The sequence below is a fragment of the Acanthisitta chloris genome, unplaced genomic scaffold (genome assembly GCF_000695815.1).
Source record: "Acanthisitta chloris isolate BGI_N310 unplaced genomic scaffold, ASM69581v1 scaffold1201, whole genome shotgun sequence".
In the NCBI taxonomy this organism is placed as follows: Eukaryota; Metazoa; Chordata; class Aves; order Passeriformes; family Acanthisittidae; genus Acanthisitta; species Acanthisitta chloris.
Window position 1 is genome coordinate 230,891 of NW_008657430.1, and position 19,516 is coordinate 250,406.

Consider the following 19,516-nt stretch of genomic DNA (forward strand, 5'->3'; position numbering starts at 1 on the left):
CTGCAGTCCAAACTATAAAGTTCACAGTAATAATATCTGGACTTGAATTTGTCTAAAATTTGGCAGAGTTGCCCATTTGTAGTGGACTGAGTTCCCATTGACAGAGTCCATGTGTGGACTTAATAGCCAGTTGATATGTCTGAAGACATTTAAAATCAATACTTCTGCCTTGTAATTTCCTTTCATGCATTAATTGAGGTTCGCAGGGCTCAATTCAATTACATTTCATGTACTCTGGATTATAAAACCTGTGTGCCAAAACATCACAGATTTCTAGTAGGCTGTAATCTACTTTTAGCCCATGATGGTACCATATACACTAGTCCCTATGAATGCATGAGACATATATTTCAACAACTTATTACCATGCTTTTGACTTCTCCAGCTACAGCTAATAGCTGCACTTACAACACAAGTCTAGGAATGCAAATCCCATGTTTGAGTGTGGCTCATACCTCACTAATTGTTGGAAAGAAATACTGTCTTTAAAACTGAAATGAGGTAATAACAGGGAAAAAACTTGGTTTTCCTATGTAATTCAGTGGTTTGCAGTTAATGGACCACTTCTACTCAGACAAATCTACTTTATATATTAATTTAAACACCATTTCTGAGTATCCAATATAGGCATTAAGAGTGAGTAGGACTCTTTAGACATATGTGTATATTCTGCTCTAAAGTCCTCACCTGCCTCTCCTTTAATGAAGAATACAAACAAATTTGAGAATGGAAGATTGGCCAGGGCTCTGCAGGCCAGTGCACAACTTCCTAGTAATCCCTGCTGAAAAAGGGAAGCAACAAGCTTTTAAAATCCTTTCTTCACCCTCCTCCCTGTGTTCTCTTCTCACTTTGTTATGACATCCATTTTGATTTCCTTCTGTTTCAACCAGTTTCATATCTCAAATCTTCACGTTGTGAAATAGGCCTAATTCAACATACTTCTAGGAAACTTTGAGCCATTTTGGAATAAATATGTAACTGGGAATATACAACTGGATATTTTTTTTTTCCTTGCTAGCTCACACAACTTCAGCTGCACATAATTTATCTTTAGTCAATACTAAAAGCAACATCTGGAAAATACAACAATTAATGAGAATAAATAACGTCACTGAGCTATTACTCATTTTTCTGTCTCTAAGTTATTAATTTTCCTATGCTTAGAAAGGAATGGCTATTAGAATTGATGTAACTGGGCAGACACACAAACTCTTACATTTATTTCCTTTGAAAGAAAACAGTAATTTGTGTTGGTTTGGGGTTTTTTCAAGGCAGGTTTTTTTAACCTCACAGCTGAGTTTAGTCAGGATAGCCATAGCAGGAGGACATCATTTAGGTTCAGTTTGGAATAAACAAGGGCATTGAAGTATGGAATGGGTTTTGTCTTGGTGCTTTATGGGAAGGTGATTTTCAGGGAATGACCAGTACACAGGAATTCCACTGGAACAGTTGCCTCTGAGAAACAAAATAAAGCAAGCTAACAAGACAGAAACCTCAGGGACAACCAACATAGTTTCCATGTGAGAAAAACTCATGTACAAATGCTTTAAAGCTGTTAAATGACATGGCAATAAAAAACTGCATTCAGCTCTTAAGAATGTCACTCTGTCGTATTAGTCAATCTCAGGGGCAGACTTTGCCAACAGATTCAGACTATATGGACAGATAAATGCAAGCAGCTATTTGGTACAGATCGGATGTGTAATTGCTATTTACGCTGCAATTTCAGTGTATTAAGAATGTATTTTCAGTAGATGCTATACTGTTTTCAGTTGCATTTGCAGCCAGTCTATACTATATTACTGTAGGTGCATGTCAGTGTTCTCCCAGAAGGTGTTCTGAGAATGAAACTCCTGTTGGATCTAGCTCTCTGGGACTAATTGATAAAATCTTGTAACAGATTTTTAAAGCCCTGAAACTGACAGTCGGTAGTAAATAGACAGCAATAAAACACTACTCCACTGTGCTCCTTTCATGTGTGCACAGCTGAAGCAAAAAATCAAAGATGATTCTACATAACCAAAATATCCAGATACAGTGGCTGAAATTTGGGCATTCTTAAAGTCACTGAAGCCAAAATTTGAGGAGACAATGAATTCTGATTTAGGATTCTTCATTCTGGGTGAAAAATTTCATAATCAAACAATCCACTACTTTTTGCTTAGATGTGTTCAGAATTTTGACAATCTTGACCCTACCTCAGAAGTCTTTACAGCAGACCAGAGTTTCCTCTGGGTTGACCCTATTTTATGCCGGATCATTTATGGTTTGTCCTCTAGCACTGGCATAAAGCATATGAGCATAAAGATGGCAGAAAGCAAGAAGCTGACACAAACACTGCATCATGTGTCTGTGCCTGATCCAGGCAAAATGTGAAATATTGGGTGAACTAGTAGCATATGGTCAGAGTATTCTGTTTATTCTTGATAGGTGTTGCTATAATTCTTATTTGTGTCTATCTGATATGGCAAACCCATGATATTCTCTGTGAAATGGAGAAAGAAATGAGGAGTGTGGGCAAATTCACAAAATAACTGCGAAGGCACTAAGGCATATATGTAAAACATAATCTCAGCAAAAATTATGTTATTTTAGCAATCAGATGCATACTTTTTTTTCTAATTATGGAAAATAGAAGCGTTTTGAAAATGTACAAGAAGAGCTAAAATAGTTTTTATCCAAATCAACCACTCAAAACAGAGTTATTGTAACAACCCAATGTTGATGGGGTTCATTTTGTCCTCAAATACTAGTAGACTAAATACCACTCAACAAATGTCTTTAGTGATCAGAAAAGGCCTATTTCTCTGGGCCAACACAAAGAATATGCACTAGAAAGTCACTACTGAACATGGATATATAATCCACTAATTTCATGCCTTGCATCTGTAAGTCTTGCAAATGCCATTACTCCATGCTAAATTCATTTAGGCTGATTTAATCAAATGAATGCACTGGATAAATAATATCTACTAGAACTTCCTGAGCCATTATTTTCTAGCTTCCAAAACCTAAAAGCTTATGCTGATTTTACTGGCTAATTGTAACTGGCAGGTCATTTGCAGAGTAGCAAAGCACACCACTTCAGGACGGCTAGAAAAATATAAAGTATTCCTTTGTGATGCTGTTACTCACAAAAAAATTCTTCTAAGGTGATTGATTTCTCAGGTCAAGGCAATGTATTTTTATGACCATGACTTGCTGATTATGACATATTAGAACATATATTCAGGTAAAAAACAGAAAGATTATAAAAAGCAATACAGGGTAAAATAGTCAGCTTTTAAGCAGGATATTTGTAGTTTGCTGCACTGCAAACTCTAGAAGTCTTGATTTAGATCAGATCTCTAGCACTGTAAAAATTACACAAACACTCCTAAAAATGACACATTTCTATACACATATTTCACACAACAGAAATCCCAAAGGAATTCTGTTCTTGCTAGCACAGACTAAAGAAATGACAGAATAACTCTCCAGCATGAAAAGTATTTGCCTCAAACTCTTGTCTACATTATGTTTGAGGTCCTTCCCTTAACTGCCTACTGGAAAATCAAGGAGAGGAAAAAGTATTAATAATTTTTGCTTGAACATTAAAAATAGCATGTATAACGGAATCTGTAAACCTCTCAGTAAGGATATGCCTTGCTTTATTTCTTATGGCAACTGTTTGTCTTTTTTAATCCTTTTGGGCCTCAATTCAGTAAAATACTTAAGCACAGGATTTAACATAAAGCACAACCTCAATTTTCCCCAGAATTGAAGTGTACTTTTGGGTGATTTACTGAATCATAGCATATATCATTAATGTCGCCTTTCAAACTAAACATTTTTCCAGAGAAAAAGAAACATGGACATTTCTCTAAAGTTTATTCCACTGAAAGGAAGGAATGGTGAGGAAGACATCAAAATTTATAATCCACCAAAGCACTGAACGCATCTGCATACTATAGAGACTTCAGTCTTAGGCCATTCACCTGACATTCCTAGTCTAGGTTTATAAATCTCAATTCTGAAGAGTGGTGAAAAAACATAAGGCCAGAATTCAACAATTGTTTTTAAAGAGCAACACAATTCACACTAAACTGATGATCAGCCTGTAAATAGCAGGTGAGTGATGCAGCAAAAAGCAGATAACACTGTCCTTCCAATTCCTGTTCACTGACAGCTGGTTTCTGATGCAAGTTTGCTCCCTTTCAGGTTTGCCTCCTAAGATTTACCACCAAACAAATGTAACCCACACTGTCATTTACCAAGCACCTTCTTGCTACATATCACCCAAAAAAAGAAAACACAAGTAGATGCCAAAGAGGCAGAAGATTAAAGAGGATGCAAACATAAACATCAGACCAACTAAAAGATGCAAATAGATTTAACCCAGGGACTTTAGTGGGCTAATATCATTTTAGCCTGGTATAGCCTGGCCAAAAATACTTCCCTATAAAGGGAATGTATGATGCATGAACTTACTAAATCATCACTACACAAATCATTAAGCCACCATTATACAATGAGAGTGGAACCAGAATGGTTATTAAACTGGTTTCATGCATGTCTTCACAGGAGCTTTGTAAAGTAAGGACAACATGAGTTTCTTACCTGAGCTTTTATTGGTTTTGTTTTGTCTACTCTTTACTTGCTCAGTCCATAACGTAGGATAACGAGAAGCTATATCTAGAAGAAAAAAAAAAACACAGCAGGAAATAGTTTATAAATGTTAACTGTTTTTTAAAAGTTACTAGCAACTACATAATAAGTGGCTAGTTTTAAAGATACATGAATCTTAAAAAAAAAAGGCACAGTTAAAACCTTTATTCATGCTATATCAAGCATGAATAGTTCTTTCCTTATCCCATTCGTACAAAAAAAAATGACAGAATCCTTCTAGACTAAAATTATGTTATTATAAATATGTTATGTTATGCTATTATGAATAAAAATCTCCTAGTGTGAGCCAAAAATGTGTAATGACTTCAGATCATATTCTGCAAGATTTGCAGTGAGTGGTAAGGCAGCCACAACATAGGACTATTATTGCACGTATGCCTCGAGCTTTACATTTACCAAACACCCAATTTCCCCTGAGGCAAATAAGCCTGACAAAACATCAACCTTAATATTAGTAGGCATTATGCTGAGGATAGAGTTTACCCTTTAACTCCTTTATTTGCACATAGAGTTTTAATCTGCACTTTCGCTCAAGTTTAAAACCTGTCTCTGCCCTCATGGAAATTGCTGATGTTAGTGTTCACAGCTACAGTGTCATCGCAAAACTATCACACAGAATTCACTGCTTGTAAGTAAAGACTCTCCTGTGCTTGTTGTCTTTGCTGTTCCTGAAAAAGGTACAGATGCTTTCAATTTCTTGCAACTGCCCCACCAGTCGTAAATACTCTTCAGGTAGCACTAGATGTTGTGGAATACAGTCCATAACTGCATAGTGTAATACCACAAGTTTGGTTATTTTCTTAAGTAGTTAAGTTTGCTCACCTTCTTCATCACCTTGAGGCTGAGTCTCCAGTGCGGGAGCTGAGGCATCATCTGAATTCAGAATGGAAAAGATTTGCAAGGAGACTACAATTATGAGAGTAAGCTAAATAAGTGTACATACATGATTGATAAGAATGATTTGCACATAGCCCCGGCCAGTAAACAAGCAATAATTTAAACATTCTTTACAGATACTACACAGTATAGGTACATTACATATACAGATTATGTTTTATAAATGGATGAGTTTTGAGGTTATGGCTGATGAATTTATTGCAGGGTCTTTGATGATGCGTGAAGTGATCAAGTTGCACTCTCGACTGTAATTCTTCATATCTAACGCTGAACATTGATACCTATAGATTATAACTGAGCAAATCAGCATTTCTGAACAACTAATTAGATCAATCTATAGAAGCCTTGAGACCTGGGAAAGCAAAAGCAGTCTGGGACAATGAGAGGCTGAAGACATGTTGACACCTTAAAATGAAAAGTTTTTTCAGCTCAGCAGGATCTATGCAAGAGTCAAGCTGATTTTATAAGCAAGATTCACAGATTATATAACCAGAATATTGTTTGCACAAGTGTTATCCTCTGGTCAGCCTTCTCCATCCATCCACCACCAATCATTACTGCAGGAAAAGAGAGAGGAAAAATTACAGAAATGACAAGAAGATGTGAGCAATTTTAGGTTCAGTAAAACACAGTGGACATAGTGCTGGAACAGAAAAATTAAATATGAAAGAATATTTAAGTTTGCATTGCTAGAAATAGTGGTTCCAAAGACACATCTTTACCTTACTAAGTTTTTGCCATTTAAAACTTTCACAGGTATTGGGTGAATATGACTCAGGAGGCCATATGCTAGTACACATTTTCCAGACATTGCTGTTTCCTGTAGCATGGAGCTAACTCCAAAACCAAGGTATACTGCAGTAAACAGCATCTTCCATGCAAACGTTTTGTTACAGCTTCTTGCAGTTTCACAACTGGAGCTCAGACCAAAATAGTTTCCAGATTGTTTTCCTGGCATTTTCATGGAAGCTATAACCAAAGGCAACAGAAGTTTCTCCTGGCATGTAGCCTTACCATGGTGACAGCGAGCAGGAGCTTTAAGGCTAACGCACTACCTCTTTCCATTTCTTCTTGCTACAGCAATTCAGAATTCTCTTTGCTGTCACCATCACTGCTTTTTTTCAAACCTGTGTTGTCTTTATGAAAATCATGCAGAGGATCTGGGGTCACTCTGACCTTTGCCTCTAGAGGGCACAGCCCAGTTCACAGCAAATACAGACACCAAGTAAATATTGATAGCAGGTAAAGCTGAATTTCCAGCCATGGAATAGTGGCCTCCCTGCTTTTCACAAAGCCAAACCAGCAGCAACAGGAACTTATTTTCAATGCAAAATTTTTTCACCAAAGCATATGGAAATTCCTTTAGAAGTGCTCATTCTTCATGTCCACGCAATGGCAGGATTCTTTGCTCCAATGCCATAACAGACTGTCACTTTCATTAGTGTCGATGGCATTTTTGTGGTGTCCTCTGGGTGGTGGAATAAGACCATTGATTAATTTCAGAGAGGCCATCAAGTATCCTAGTGTACTGAAAATCAACACATATATTTAAATCATCAGTATGTGATTCAGAAAACCCAGAATTTCAGAGGGTAACTTATGGCAGGTAGATATTACCAAGAGCCAAGACAGAAACTTGGGTTTGCATTTAAATTACAGTTTTCTAACCAACTTTTGGTCCACAATCAGTTTGTGACACATTTGATCTTACATTATTACTTGAAATTCAAATATATTGCTGTAACTAACAGCCCAATCAAAATTAGCCTCCTGGACTTTGTTCAAGTAGTATTTAAAACAGTTTATTAATTCTTTTTTTTTTACTCATATTTAATGATTGATATGAATTAGATATTTCACAGGCTAATTGCATAGATCTTCCTGGCTGGCACATGCATACCAGTCTCTACATGCATATATTTATACAAAAACCTGTTCAAATTCTGTTTGCTGTCAGAGTTCAGTTATGAAGAACATAGTCCTGCAGTCAGCTAAGAGTCAGAAAAAAGGCATACAATCCCAATTCTGACACCTGTGCTTTTCAGAAAGTCTGAATAATTTCCTTGGGTAGAGGAAAGAGCTGTGGGGTCAGAGAAGATACTTAAGGGACTGTGTTTTGAGCTTCATTTCTGCTTGGTTTAATGCTTAAATTTACAAGCACATGAACAAAGCTCCTGACCTCAAATATTTGGAGCTGTAAACTTTCTTTCAGTATTGGAATACCCAGAGGAAGCAAGGTACACAACTGCAACAGAAATGGCTCACCAGCTCCATGTCTATGAGACACCTTGGAAGATGAGACTGTCTCAGGTTAAATCTATGCTCCATGTTGTGTAGAGTCCTCAAGACCACACCTTGAAGGTACAGAGCATGTCCTCTGCAGCAGTGAGAACACTGTGAACCTACCTATGCTTTCTGGGCTAAGATACGGGCAGGTACCCCCATGTGGGCACCCCTGGTTAGTCCATAGGAACATGCAGAGGAAAGACAAGCAGGGAATTTTATGGTTGTTTCAAAAAATACTACTGTGCCCTTTCAAGGTGAGCTACAAAGCACTTTTTACTATACTGGCTGTGAAGCTGAAGCACAGCTCCTTAACTCACACAGACAGATGATCCTATTTGCTCCTCTGTGATAGTCTCTAAGGAGTTTTTGGTGTCTCTGACAATATGACTTTATTTAAAGCATAAGGCAGTGACTGTCTGGAAGAAGGGTGGGGCGAGGAAGACAGCAGCGTCTGAAAAGAACCAGAGACCACTTGGGAACCAGGTCAGAAGCCCTTTGTGCTACAGGCTTGTAATGGAGAATAAAAGCAGGGCATGAATAAAATGCAACCATGTCACTTGAGACACAAATATACGTGGTGAGATTCGATAAATTGTGTTCATTTCCTTGTTCTATGACCGTTCATTCAGCGTTCAGCAGCTCAGCCACTACAGCCACAAACAAAAATAAAGGATTCCAGACAAGTTTTATATATGGGATATTTTGTTCAGTTAAAAGATGAAAATTAAAGTCCTGACCTAAAGCAAATGGGTAACCTAAGGTTAGCGGAACCCACAATTTGTCTGGAAATACATGAAGGAACAATTTTCCAGTACTTTGTAATTATTAGCCTTTAAAGAAGTACTATTTTTTTAACCTAACAGCACTATAGTTTATTTAAATGTTGGGTATATTGCAATTGTGCAAAAGCTCCTGTAAAAAAATATTTCAATTATATGTACAGTGCACCAGAGAGGCTTCAATATTAGAACAAGTAACTTCTTTGGAATTAATTTATGCAGTGTAACTGACAGAAATATTCAGCATGTTGTTTTCAGCTGAATTTAAAATTCTTTCAAGTGTTTAGAGAGTGTAGGCTAAACCATAGACATCTCCCTCATTTAAATCTACCAGCTATGTTGGATTCGCATCAGATTCTGTCCTGCCAACAAGATATACAGCATGATCTATATCTAACAACAACAATCATCTGGCCATAAATACAAGCCCTCAGATGAATTAATCAAAATACAGAGCAAAGTGCTGGGTTCAAGATGACTCAAGCACTGATTGCTATGGAAATAAAGTGAGGACTCCAGTTCCCAAGATTATGAGACTTCAGAATGCTGTCTTTATCAAACAGACAGAATAATTTGTCCTCCAGAGCAAGTAAATAGTATGGGAAAATATTTCAAAGTACAGCTATGGGTAGGAAAGTTATCTTCCAAACAGCACAGAATAGCAAAGTTTGTAGGGCTGAAACTAGAAAAATACGGTGTCTATGCATATATAATACATATAAACACATGCATACATATATACATGTTTCTGCTCCTAAGTTTACTAAATATCTACAGTGTAAACATAAAATTAATAGCATTTACACATGTATATATATGTGCAGCTAGAATAGATCATGAGCATGTATTGATAATGCACATCTATGGAAAATCACAGTAGTGTATCCCACAGCTATTTTAGTTTCTGTTTAAAGGCCAGCTAAGATATTTACCTGCTTTGCCTGCACCTTCTCGTTGTGGCAGCTTCTCACTCACTGAACCTGCAATTGGAAAAAGGAATTAATCAGCAAAATATTACTTGCACTTTTAATGTGTTGCCTAAGAAACACAATTCAGCTTTAATGATTCATTTTTGTACATTATAGCAATGAATACCATCAAATTCTTCCATTCCGAACCAAAGATTTTAGTTTTGTCTAACAACTGAATTTATGTACAATCAATACACTATCAGACTCTACTTCTTGGCCACTGCAGGATGTGAGAAGGAGATAACATTAAACACTTCATATACACAGGTGCAAGAACATGCTTATGCACTGCAGAGTCACCATTTCTCTTCCCCACTGCCCCAGCAAGAGGACAAGGTTCTGCAGTAAGAAGCATCACCCCAACACCACTTCCTCATGGTCCCTGGTACAGGGCAGCACCCTCCCTGTGCTCAGAGTCTTGCCCACACACCTCAGCAGCTCTGAAGGACTTCTTCAGCTTCTAGCCCAGTCCTGGCACAGATTAAAAACTGCTGCTTTCTCCTTTAAACACCTCACACAAAGCCTCGTGGAAACCCTATGTTTGTGTGGGAAAGTGCATGTGTGTGTTGAGGGAGGCAGGAACAGCACCTTATTCTGAGCCTGAACTGGTTGCAGGACACATCCCCAGAGCTGTGCCCCTTAGGAAAAAAAGGACAGCATAGATGGGAAGGGAGTCAAGAAGATGACAAGAGATGGGGTTTAACAGCTTATTCTACCAGCCTGGACACACACTCAACTCAGCATACAATCTTGTTTTCAAGCCATCAAGAAATTGGAGAATCTACTAATTTTCTTAGTAGTTTTTACAGGAGACATTTGTTCTTAGGGTTTAAAACAGAAATTCTTCCTTATTTTTTGCTTATGTGTCACCCATATGTATGATTCTAACTCCTAGATGCTTTTTAACAAATATCTGTCTCTGGTATGTTAAAAATCACCTTTAAAAGTGATATTTTCTCTGTGAAAAGCCAGATGAAGTGATCAAAGTTCAAAAAGCAAGAAGTCTATCAATTCTTACCACACAGTCTGTTCCTACATACACCTGCTTTAATGAAAAAAAAAGCACCAACCAACCCACATCCTACACATGTGACAGATGCTTGTATGTGTGTGAAATCATTTAGTTGCCTTAATTTTCTTAATTTATGCCCTCTGGAATAATTTAATCCACTGTGTTTAAAACAAACAAAAGAAAACTCAAACCTTGCAGCACAGTAAATCTGTTCCAAAAGGACAATTTAAGTAAGAGAACCCACTAAATAACAGGCCTTGCTTACCATCCTACACATGTGACAGATGCTTGTATGTGTGTGAAATCATTTAGTTGCCTTAATTTTCTTAATTTATGCCCTCTGGAATAATTTAATCCACTGTGTTTAAAACAAACAAAAGAAAACTCAAACCTTGCAGCACAGTAAATCTGTTCCAAAAGGACAATTTAAGTAAGAGAACCCACTAAATAACAGGCCTTGCTTACCTTAACCAGAGGGAAGATGCCTAGCATCACAAATCTGCACTGATGATTTTAAAGCCTTCATAAAAGAATACACAGCAATGCAGCCAAGCTGGTATTACCTTCTGAAGGATTCAGCTTTTAATACAGCTTTATTTATCCATATCAAAAATATTCTTGTTTAGACTTGTTTCCTTTTATGGCGATAGTGTATTTTTATTATATTATGTTTAAGTCACCAGAAAACCAATACACTTAGTGATGCATCAGTATTCATTCAGGCAGGAAAAATAAAGTTGTTATCATTGTGGGAATTATATCCAAGGGTGTTTGAAATAGCTTGGTCTAAATAGACTGCAATGCTAATAATCTATGCTGTTCACTCTGAAGTGGAAGTAGATTTTTGCATTTATGCTAAAGCCAGAAGATCTGAATTTTTTTGGTGCTTGGCTTGCATTTGATAAGAGGCTCAGCTTGAACTCAAATAAGATGTTCCAGTTTTCTGAAGTACTGCATACAAAATTACAGGTTTTTCTAATTGCATTAAATATTAGTGATCCAATCTTTCCTCAAATTTCATCCAGTTATGATTAACTCTATAGTTTCTGAATTTAATTTTGATGCACAGGCTTATAGTTTTCTTGCAAATCCAGAGATTTTAGGCCTGAGCATTTTAAGCTGCTTATTAATCTGTGAGTAGAAACGAGGTCTCAGCAGGGGAAATGTGTGTAATAAACAGCCACTGATACCCTCTCTGTGCCAAATAGCATGTTAAGTAAAGTCCTAGTTTGGCACCAATGTCGTCTCTCTATGTACATTCAGAACTACTGGAATATAAAGTTTAAATTCAGTTTATACTTAAGCAATTTAACATTTGGTGAAATTTATATCATATTCCATATCTTAAACCAAAAGCAGGAAAAAAAAATTCCAGATACATTCAGATGTGAAATAGTGAGAATGCCTGTGTGATACTGAAGTACTGTCACGGAGAACTGAATTCTTTTTTCTGTGCTTTGATTGCTTTTTACCCTAAATTGTAATGGAGGAAGAGAGTGTCATGTACAAAGACTAACTAAAATTCATAAAAGAAAAGGCTAGGGAAATTAGGTTTACTGGGCTAAAATTAACTTTTTTAAGTCTTAGGAAGATAACAAAAATATTCACATAATTTCCTACAAAGGAAAGCCTGTGTCCTTCACATAGCTTCACCATGAATTTTCAATTTATGCATCAGAAACTTTTCTTGTTGTCTTCAAATTCGAGGTAAGGAAGAATTATTGAATTTGTATCTTTTCTCCCCATGATTTTCTGAATATATTTAAGGTAGAAATACTTCTGGCCTAAATGGTGTTAAGTTGCATTTGCAAGTTTCTAGGAAATTGTATCGTCAATACTCATGATGAATCCTCACAATTTCTGTTAGGCAAGAAACAAAAATAGAAATACATAACTTATCTAGAAGTTAGGCAATGGAATTGGCTTCCAAGTTTTTGGTACACTATAAGCAACCAAATCATCACATACAAAAATAAATTTATGGAATGGGAGAGGGCAAGGAGGGATATTAAATTCAGCAACATTATTTTAACAATTCTAGCTTGTACACTAGCTCAGTTATCTATCCATTTATGATTCTTATTAATTTAATCTTTTTTAAAAGGAAGCAGACATATTCATGCCTTAGTTTACTGCAAACCCCACAGTTCCACCCAGTTTCACTATAACAGCTTCTGATGCACAATAAACCCTCAAAGGAATGTGATGTGAGTTTTGTGTTTTGCTATTTTAGCATATCCATTTTCTACAGTTCTAAAGATATGTGACTGAGCTTTAAAACATTAGGAGAAAGTTTATTATTATCGAGTTTAGATAATGATTTCTGATCTTCTACATAATACTTGACATACAATCACTGAATGCAGATATCAAGAAAAGTAAACCTCATGCTATTCTTTATCTCACCTATGGGTGTGTGACTGTGTATGTATAGGGAAAGTCCTATGTATGGGGACAAAATATCTAGATGATTCAAGGAAGGTTATTTTTTTCAGCTAACAAAAGCAATATGGCGTAAGTTTTAAAAGTTCATTGCCTTCCCAAATATATTAGTTTTCATCATACTATCTGATCATATTACTATACAGACATAAATAGTTCTGAATTGCTAAAGGTACTTGCATTTTGGCTGTAAAAGGTGATCATGCCATCTTAATCCTAAGGCACCAGAACTACTTCACAAGACAATAAAACATGCCTCCATATCTCTGCAGTCTCACTGGCAGAAGCCCAGAATAGTTAATAGGGCATAAAATCCCTACAACAGGTAAACACTGTATTTTCCAATGACAATTTAACACCTGCTTGTCAATTTCTACCCCATTTCCCAGGACTCCATGCCTATGGAATTTCTGTAGTTCCCTGTAGTGCTGATAACAGAGATGCAGAGTTGTAAAAATGTCTTTTTTTTTTTTATGTCTGGTGTTCTTCAGTGAAAGCACTGGGAGCATTCATCATTTTTAAGGAGCTTTCTTTTTAATGCTGTCATGGGAATGTGTTTGATTTACTCTCCTTCTCACCACTGCTCCTGCAATAGTGGAGATTATTTCCATGAAGTGGTACGGCATTCTCAGATTTATCATGTGTGCCTTAGCCCTACCGAGTGTTGGTGTGGGAAAAACTGGAAAAGATGGAAGAAGAGCCTCTTTCAGGTAAAGATGCAGCAGTTAAAGCAAAGGTTTTGCATAAAACAGTCTGAGAGTCCCACATTTTTTTTATGCTGCTTATGACCTTCATTCTTCAACATCTTGTGTCTCTAGCACAAATTTCAGCTTAAATAAGAGCAACAAGAACAACACAATGATCAAAAATTGGCTCATACACCTATTGTCAATACATAAAAAATATACATGTGACACTTTTCAGACCTGAGATAACTTTAGGAAACATCATGTTATGCAGCTAAGTAATAGTAACAGTTACATAAACACAGAGGTTGTTTCAAATATCCAATATCACACAGTAAATTTGAAGCACAGATAGGGGATGGAATCCGGAAACCAGAATCCTATCTGCCCATCCTAAATTCTGCTCTGTATTTCCTCTACTAAAATCCAAATTCTTCCAGGTTGCCATGCTCTTCTTTCTTATTTCTGGGTATTCACCAAAGTCAAAAGTAGTTCCACTGGGAGAAAATGAAAGGCAAGAAATAATCCCATAATTTAGGAATAGCACAGTTGAATAGACATGTATTTGAAACTAATCTGAAGTTACTGATGAATCAGCCTAGAACTAAAAATTAACTGAACATTTTCATTAAAATGAGCAATTTTCACACATTCCATGGTAGCACATTTCCTATGAGAAAACAAAAGAATTGTCTGTACACATTCTCTAAAGAGAAAAGGTGGCAAGAGCGATCCTGGGAGAAAAAAGTATGGTACATGCAAACTGAGAAATTTGCGTAATTGCCTTTGAAATAACTACAGCACCAAGCCTGCAGAATACACAGGAGCATGCTGGTATCAGTATGACACTCTTGCAGGAGATTGGCCTGCAATATCAAAAATAGCAAGGCAATTCCTGCACAGTGTATTAGCCTGACAGGGACAACAGTGTTGGAAGAAATGGCATCCGTGAAATACTAGTTAGAACAGGAGTACATCTATTCAACTTCATCTGACCCACTAAAGTTTTTACTTTAGTACTCTTCTGCATAGTCATATTAAATAAAGTACAAAAGGGAACCAACGGTGATCTGGAAAACATCAACAGTCCTGGGAGAACAAAACACCCTGCATTATCATAAACAGATGGCAATTTTGAATATATACTGAGAAATGGGAGAAGGGTGCAGTTGTGCTTCAGACTTTCATTCTGCAATATAAGAACAAAGTTTTGCCTTATTATACCACATAACTTTCTGAGAAAATCTGTAGCTGTCTTCTCTGCTGAATCAGAAGGTTTCTCCAGACCACTCAAAACTGACTCCTTAGCCAATACCACTGCAAAATCCCCTAGCATTTCACGTCTTACTTCCAAACTCTGCTATAGCTGGGCTTCTTTCCTGAGGGACAAAGGAGAAGTGGTGAACAGTAAAACAGAGAGATACAAGCAGGGGAGATAATCCCACAGGGTCTCATAACAACTGAAAAATTACTCAGTCTTCCAAGGAGCAAAATCAGACTCCACACTCACCTGGGCCCTAGAGCAGTTTATCTCTGAGCTACTAAATTCAATTTGAGAGCTACTATGACCTTCACCTTAGAATCTCTATAAAAATAACTTCCCTTCCTACCCCTCCAAAAATGAGCTGAAGCAGTCTGGCAGTTTATCTGCTAGACACGTGAATACACCCTGGAGAGGAACTAGGGTTAGGTTCCTGTGGAGATAGAATAATTCTCATAGTAATCCATTCATTAACTTGGAACTACACTGAGGCTTCTCCTCAATAATACCAGGTACAAATAGAAAAAATTGTAAGTATAGTAGGCAATTCAACAACATTTTGAGACAAAAAGAGTGCTATGTGTTATGAGACATGTAACAATTACTTAGTGACCTTACAGCATCAGTATAACCTTTTTTTCACTGATGTCAGTGAAAGGACAGGAAGGGAGGAAGCTACAAATGGATTTTGCAGAGAAAGCAACAAAGGCACACTTTCAGAGAAGTTTGGGCTATGAACATGCAAAAGCACTTCTACACAAAGCCCAAAAGTACTATCCTAGCCATATAATCATAGAATCATAGCATAGTTTGAAAGGGTCTTTAAAACTCATCTCTTTCCAACTCCACTGCCATGGGCAAGGACACCTTCCACTAAACCAGGTTGCAAAGAGTCCCATCCAGCCTGGGCTTGAACACTTCTAGGGATGGGACATCTACAACTAAAGACACATCCATGTGTCTTCTGAAGATGCAAATGAGTCATAAACAATAATTTCACTAAAATGAATGTACATTTTCCTCTATTTTAGGGTTTCTGAATATTTTATGTCATTATTCACAACTGACTGTCATTCTACAGTGACTTTTCAGACTGGATCAAAAGGAATATTCTGAAGGCTATTCTTTCTGGCTAAAGTGCACCTACAGGCAGGAAAGACCTTAAAAATTAAATTAACTTTGTTGAAACTTTCTCAGTGGTCTCTTCCTTCCTCCACCTATTTATTAAAATAATCAATGTTGTGCTTGAATGATTGAAGTAGATCAGGCCAGGTAAATTCCCCCAAAGGCCCTAATCTACTCTCTTTGCCAGTTTCATTCACATTTCTGTGCTATTTCTGTGCAATTCTGCTAACCTTGAGGGAGGTGAATAGCAGTTCCAACAACCATTCATACATTCTGGATTTTATTTATTATCAATGTGAATGAAATATGGTCAGAAGCAAAACCCTAAAAAACAGTGAGCCTGTTAATTGTCCTGATAAAAGACAAAAGGTAGCACACAAGGCAGTGAGTTTGATTTGCCAGCTAATTTCTACAATGACTCCATTATGTTCTTAATGTTTTTTTTTTCATTCTTATTTCTCTTCTGGATTTGGCCATTCATGCACTCTGCAGCAGGAGTTCTTTCACTGGGCTATGTTACAAATGAACATTCCCACTCTGTAATTTTTGGTGGTGTGGGGTTTTTTTCTGTACTCTAAATACTTGAAATATCAAAAGAGACAAAACCCTCTGACATTTTTTTTTGCAATGAGTTTATATGCAAGCAAGTTTCAATGTAAAGAAAGTACTACATCAGCAAGTCAGTCACGTGGTTTCATATACGGACACATAAATGTAGTACAAATAACCACTGCAGAAAACCTCTTCAATAGCCCAATTTAAGTACAAATAAAGGAGATGGATCCTAGAATCACAGGGAGGTTTAGGGTGGCAGTGACCTCAGACTTCATGCAGGGCTACATTAAAAGGCAGAGCAACTTTCTCAGAACCTGATCTGATTGAATTTTGCCAATTCCCAAGCATGGGGCATCCACAGGCTCTTCCAGCACCTGTTTCTGGGCTGAACCACTCTTCCAGTGATGACTTTTTTTCCTTAAGTCTCATCAGATGCCCCAGATAAACTCTGCTATTCAAGAGATACTGTCATATCCTGGCCAGCCAAACAAGATTTACCTGGACAGCGAGGAGTTTTGTGGGCCACAGCAGTACCGCTGATAGGTCGACCGTTGGGAGTGACACACCAGCAGTATCCAGTATAACTATGGCACTGAACCTGTCAGAAACAACATGAACCATGTGCAGCTTGTCAGACATATGCTTGTTACCCCACGACATTCATGATACATGAGTACAAAAGTCTAATCCAGCAAACTATATTGGCAAAACCTAGAACAATAAGCCACAATGGACCTAACTCTGCCCTACATAAGATTTTTTAGCATAAAGTGTAATTCAAGAAAAGTGTGGTAGGTCATTCAGAATCCAATGGAAGAGAAAACTATTGCAATATGCGGTTGTTTACACCCTATTTTAGAAGAGTGAGGTGCAGGTGTTATAAAAACCTCACAAGGAAGTCCCCCAAGGGACACATAAGCTGTTCCTGAAACAAGCAATCTTGAGCTTTTTTCCACATAGAGAACATATTGTTCCACCCACTGGAGAAGCAGGACAGAGTGCTTCTGCCAGCATTATTCATATCCCAAGCTGTCAGAAAGGAAACTCTTGGAATTCCACTTAGAAATCAAATGCATTATATTTCCTAAGGGCTAATATCACTTCTGTCACCATGCTTAAAGAGAAGGATTGTGTTCTGCACAACTCCACAACTAAAAATGTGGTACAGAGGCAGAAGAAGGTGATCTTGACTGGAATATATATCACAGGCCAAGCTTCTAACTGTGTGCCTTCTGAATTCCATGATCTAAGCTAAGTAAATTAGTGTCAGACCATATGCTTGCAACAAAGTTCAGCTGAGAATAAGGAAGAATCCTGTATGATTCATGCTTTAGCACTAAGATAGGCACTCTGGTCGCAAGATTACTGGTTCAGATCACAAACAGATCAGAAATTCCAAGCATTTTACCATCTGATGAGTATTCAGGGGGCTAGAAGAATGACTCAGCTGCCTCATCCTAGAAGAACAGTTAGAGTATTATACTGTTTGGCTCTTTTGCTGGCCAACTGAAAAAAAGAACAAGGACTCGGCACATAACACGGATTTTCCTTCCATTTTTTGACATCAGTGTTAGCACAAATTATATTTAATTTTGAAATTAATTTCCCTTCATTACATTTGCCTCTTCTTCACCCATTTCAAACACACACATTCTGACTTTCCAGCCACGCAAGATGCTGAATGAAAAATTTTCAACCTGACTATATGTGCCATCGTCATTGCATTCTGGGATAAACACTTGTTGAAATTCTTTGCGAGCTTGTTCCTGGGTGTACTTCCTCTCAGCCACACATCTGGAAACATCTAGAGAAAGAGAAAAGACAAGTCAGTTGGATTATGCAGTGTGAAGTGATCATCTACATTATAAAAAAGCCTATGAGACCCACATAAAGAGAAAGAATTTTAGTCCATGAAAATGTATGATCAGTTCCATTATTTTTAGGGAAGAAAACCAATGGAAGACAATAGTTTCTGGACAATAATCCAGAAATAGGGCTTCTCCTCTCAATTTAACACAATAGCTGCCACACTGCGCCCCACAATAATTTTTCATTGCTGGTGACAGCACCAGCTTTCTAGTGCTTCAGAAAAGGCAAAGGAGGCAGCAAGAGCATAGCTGCCTTGTACTTCCTACTGTAAATTTACACACTGCTTTACTGCAGTTAGACAGCAATCTCAGCTATGACTAGATGGCTGTACCAGGCTGGGAAAAAATAATATATACCCTATAGCATAGGAACTTACTGGGAAGGTGATTCAATAATAATTTTGAACATGATTAATTCACATTTTTCTAAAATTTAACATGACAGTTTATGATTTCAACATGGCATAAGTCAAGTCTCCCATATGATGCTTTTTTTGTCCACTGTGTGGTTTCGTGCACAATCTCCTGCAATACTTTGGTACTGGTGTCCATTCAAGACAAAGTAGCAAACCAGCCAGCTTTAATTCAGTGGAGTTTCTATGTCTAATAAATTACATTGTCTACTACATATACTTTATTTCAATTAGGCAGCCAAGGACTGAAAAAAGACACACAACATAGCTGTTGTATCGTTTTTGGTTTAAGGACACTACAAATTTCAGCATGTTACTGCTGCAGAATTAGTACTTCAGGATCTGCCTGAGCAAAGTAATTTTAGGAGCAATGAGAATACCAGGCAATATTAAGGTAGTAGAAATGACTTCAAGATGTGAGTGCAACATCTGAATTAGAATGATCTCAAACATATAAGCAAAGAAATTTGCTCCTTCTGATCCATGTTTTGTTTAAAGACTGTTTGACCATAACTGACTAATCCCCTTTTAGGACCAAAACTGTCCAGTGATT

The 19,516-nt window shown here is 37.2% G+C and overlaps 1 protein-coding gene across 1 annotated transcript in view; it reads right to left on the reverse strand.

The window, feature by feature from the left end:
* SMOC2 (SPARC related modular calcium binding 2) overlaps nucleotides 1–18,486 on the reverse strand; it is a gene marked incomplete at its 5' end in the record, with an annotated part of 76,388 nt that extends 57,902 nt beyond the window's left edge. Inside the window, 5 exons of the mRNA XM_009084689.1 lie at nucleotides 4,600–4,674; nucleotides 5,491–5,541; nucleotides 9,563–9,610; nucleotides 17,181–17,280; nucleotides 18,380–18,486. Coding sequence (XP_009082937.1) covers nucleotides 4,600–4,674; nucleotides 5,491–5,541; nucleotides 9,563–9,610; nucleotides 17,181–17,280; nucleotides 18,380–18,486 — 381 coding nt within the window. The remainder of the gene's footprint in view (nucleotides 1–4,599; nucleotides 4,675–5,490; nucleotides 5,542–9,562; nucleotides 9,611–17,180; nucleotides 17,281–18,379) is intronic.
* Nucleotides 18,487–19,516: the final 1,030 nt, after the last annotated feature.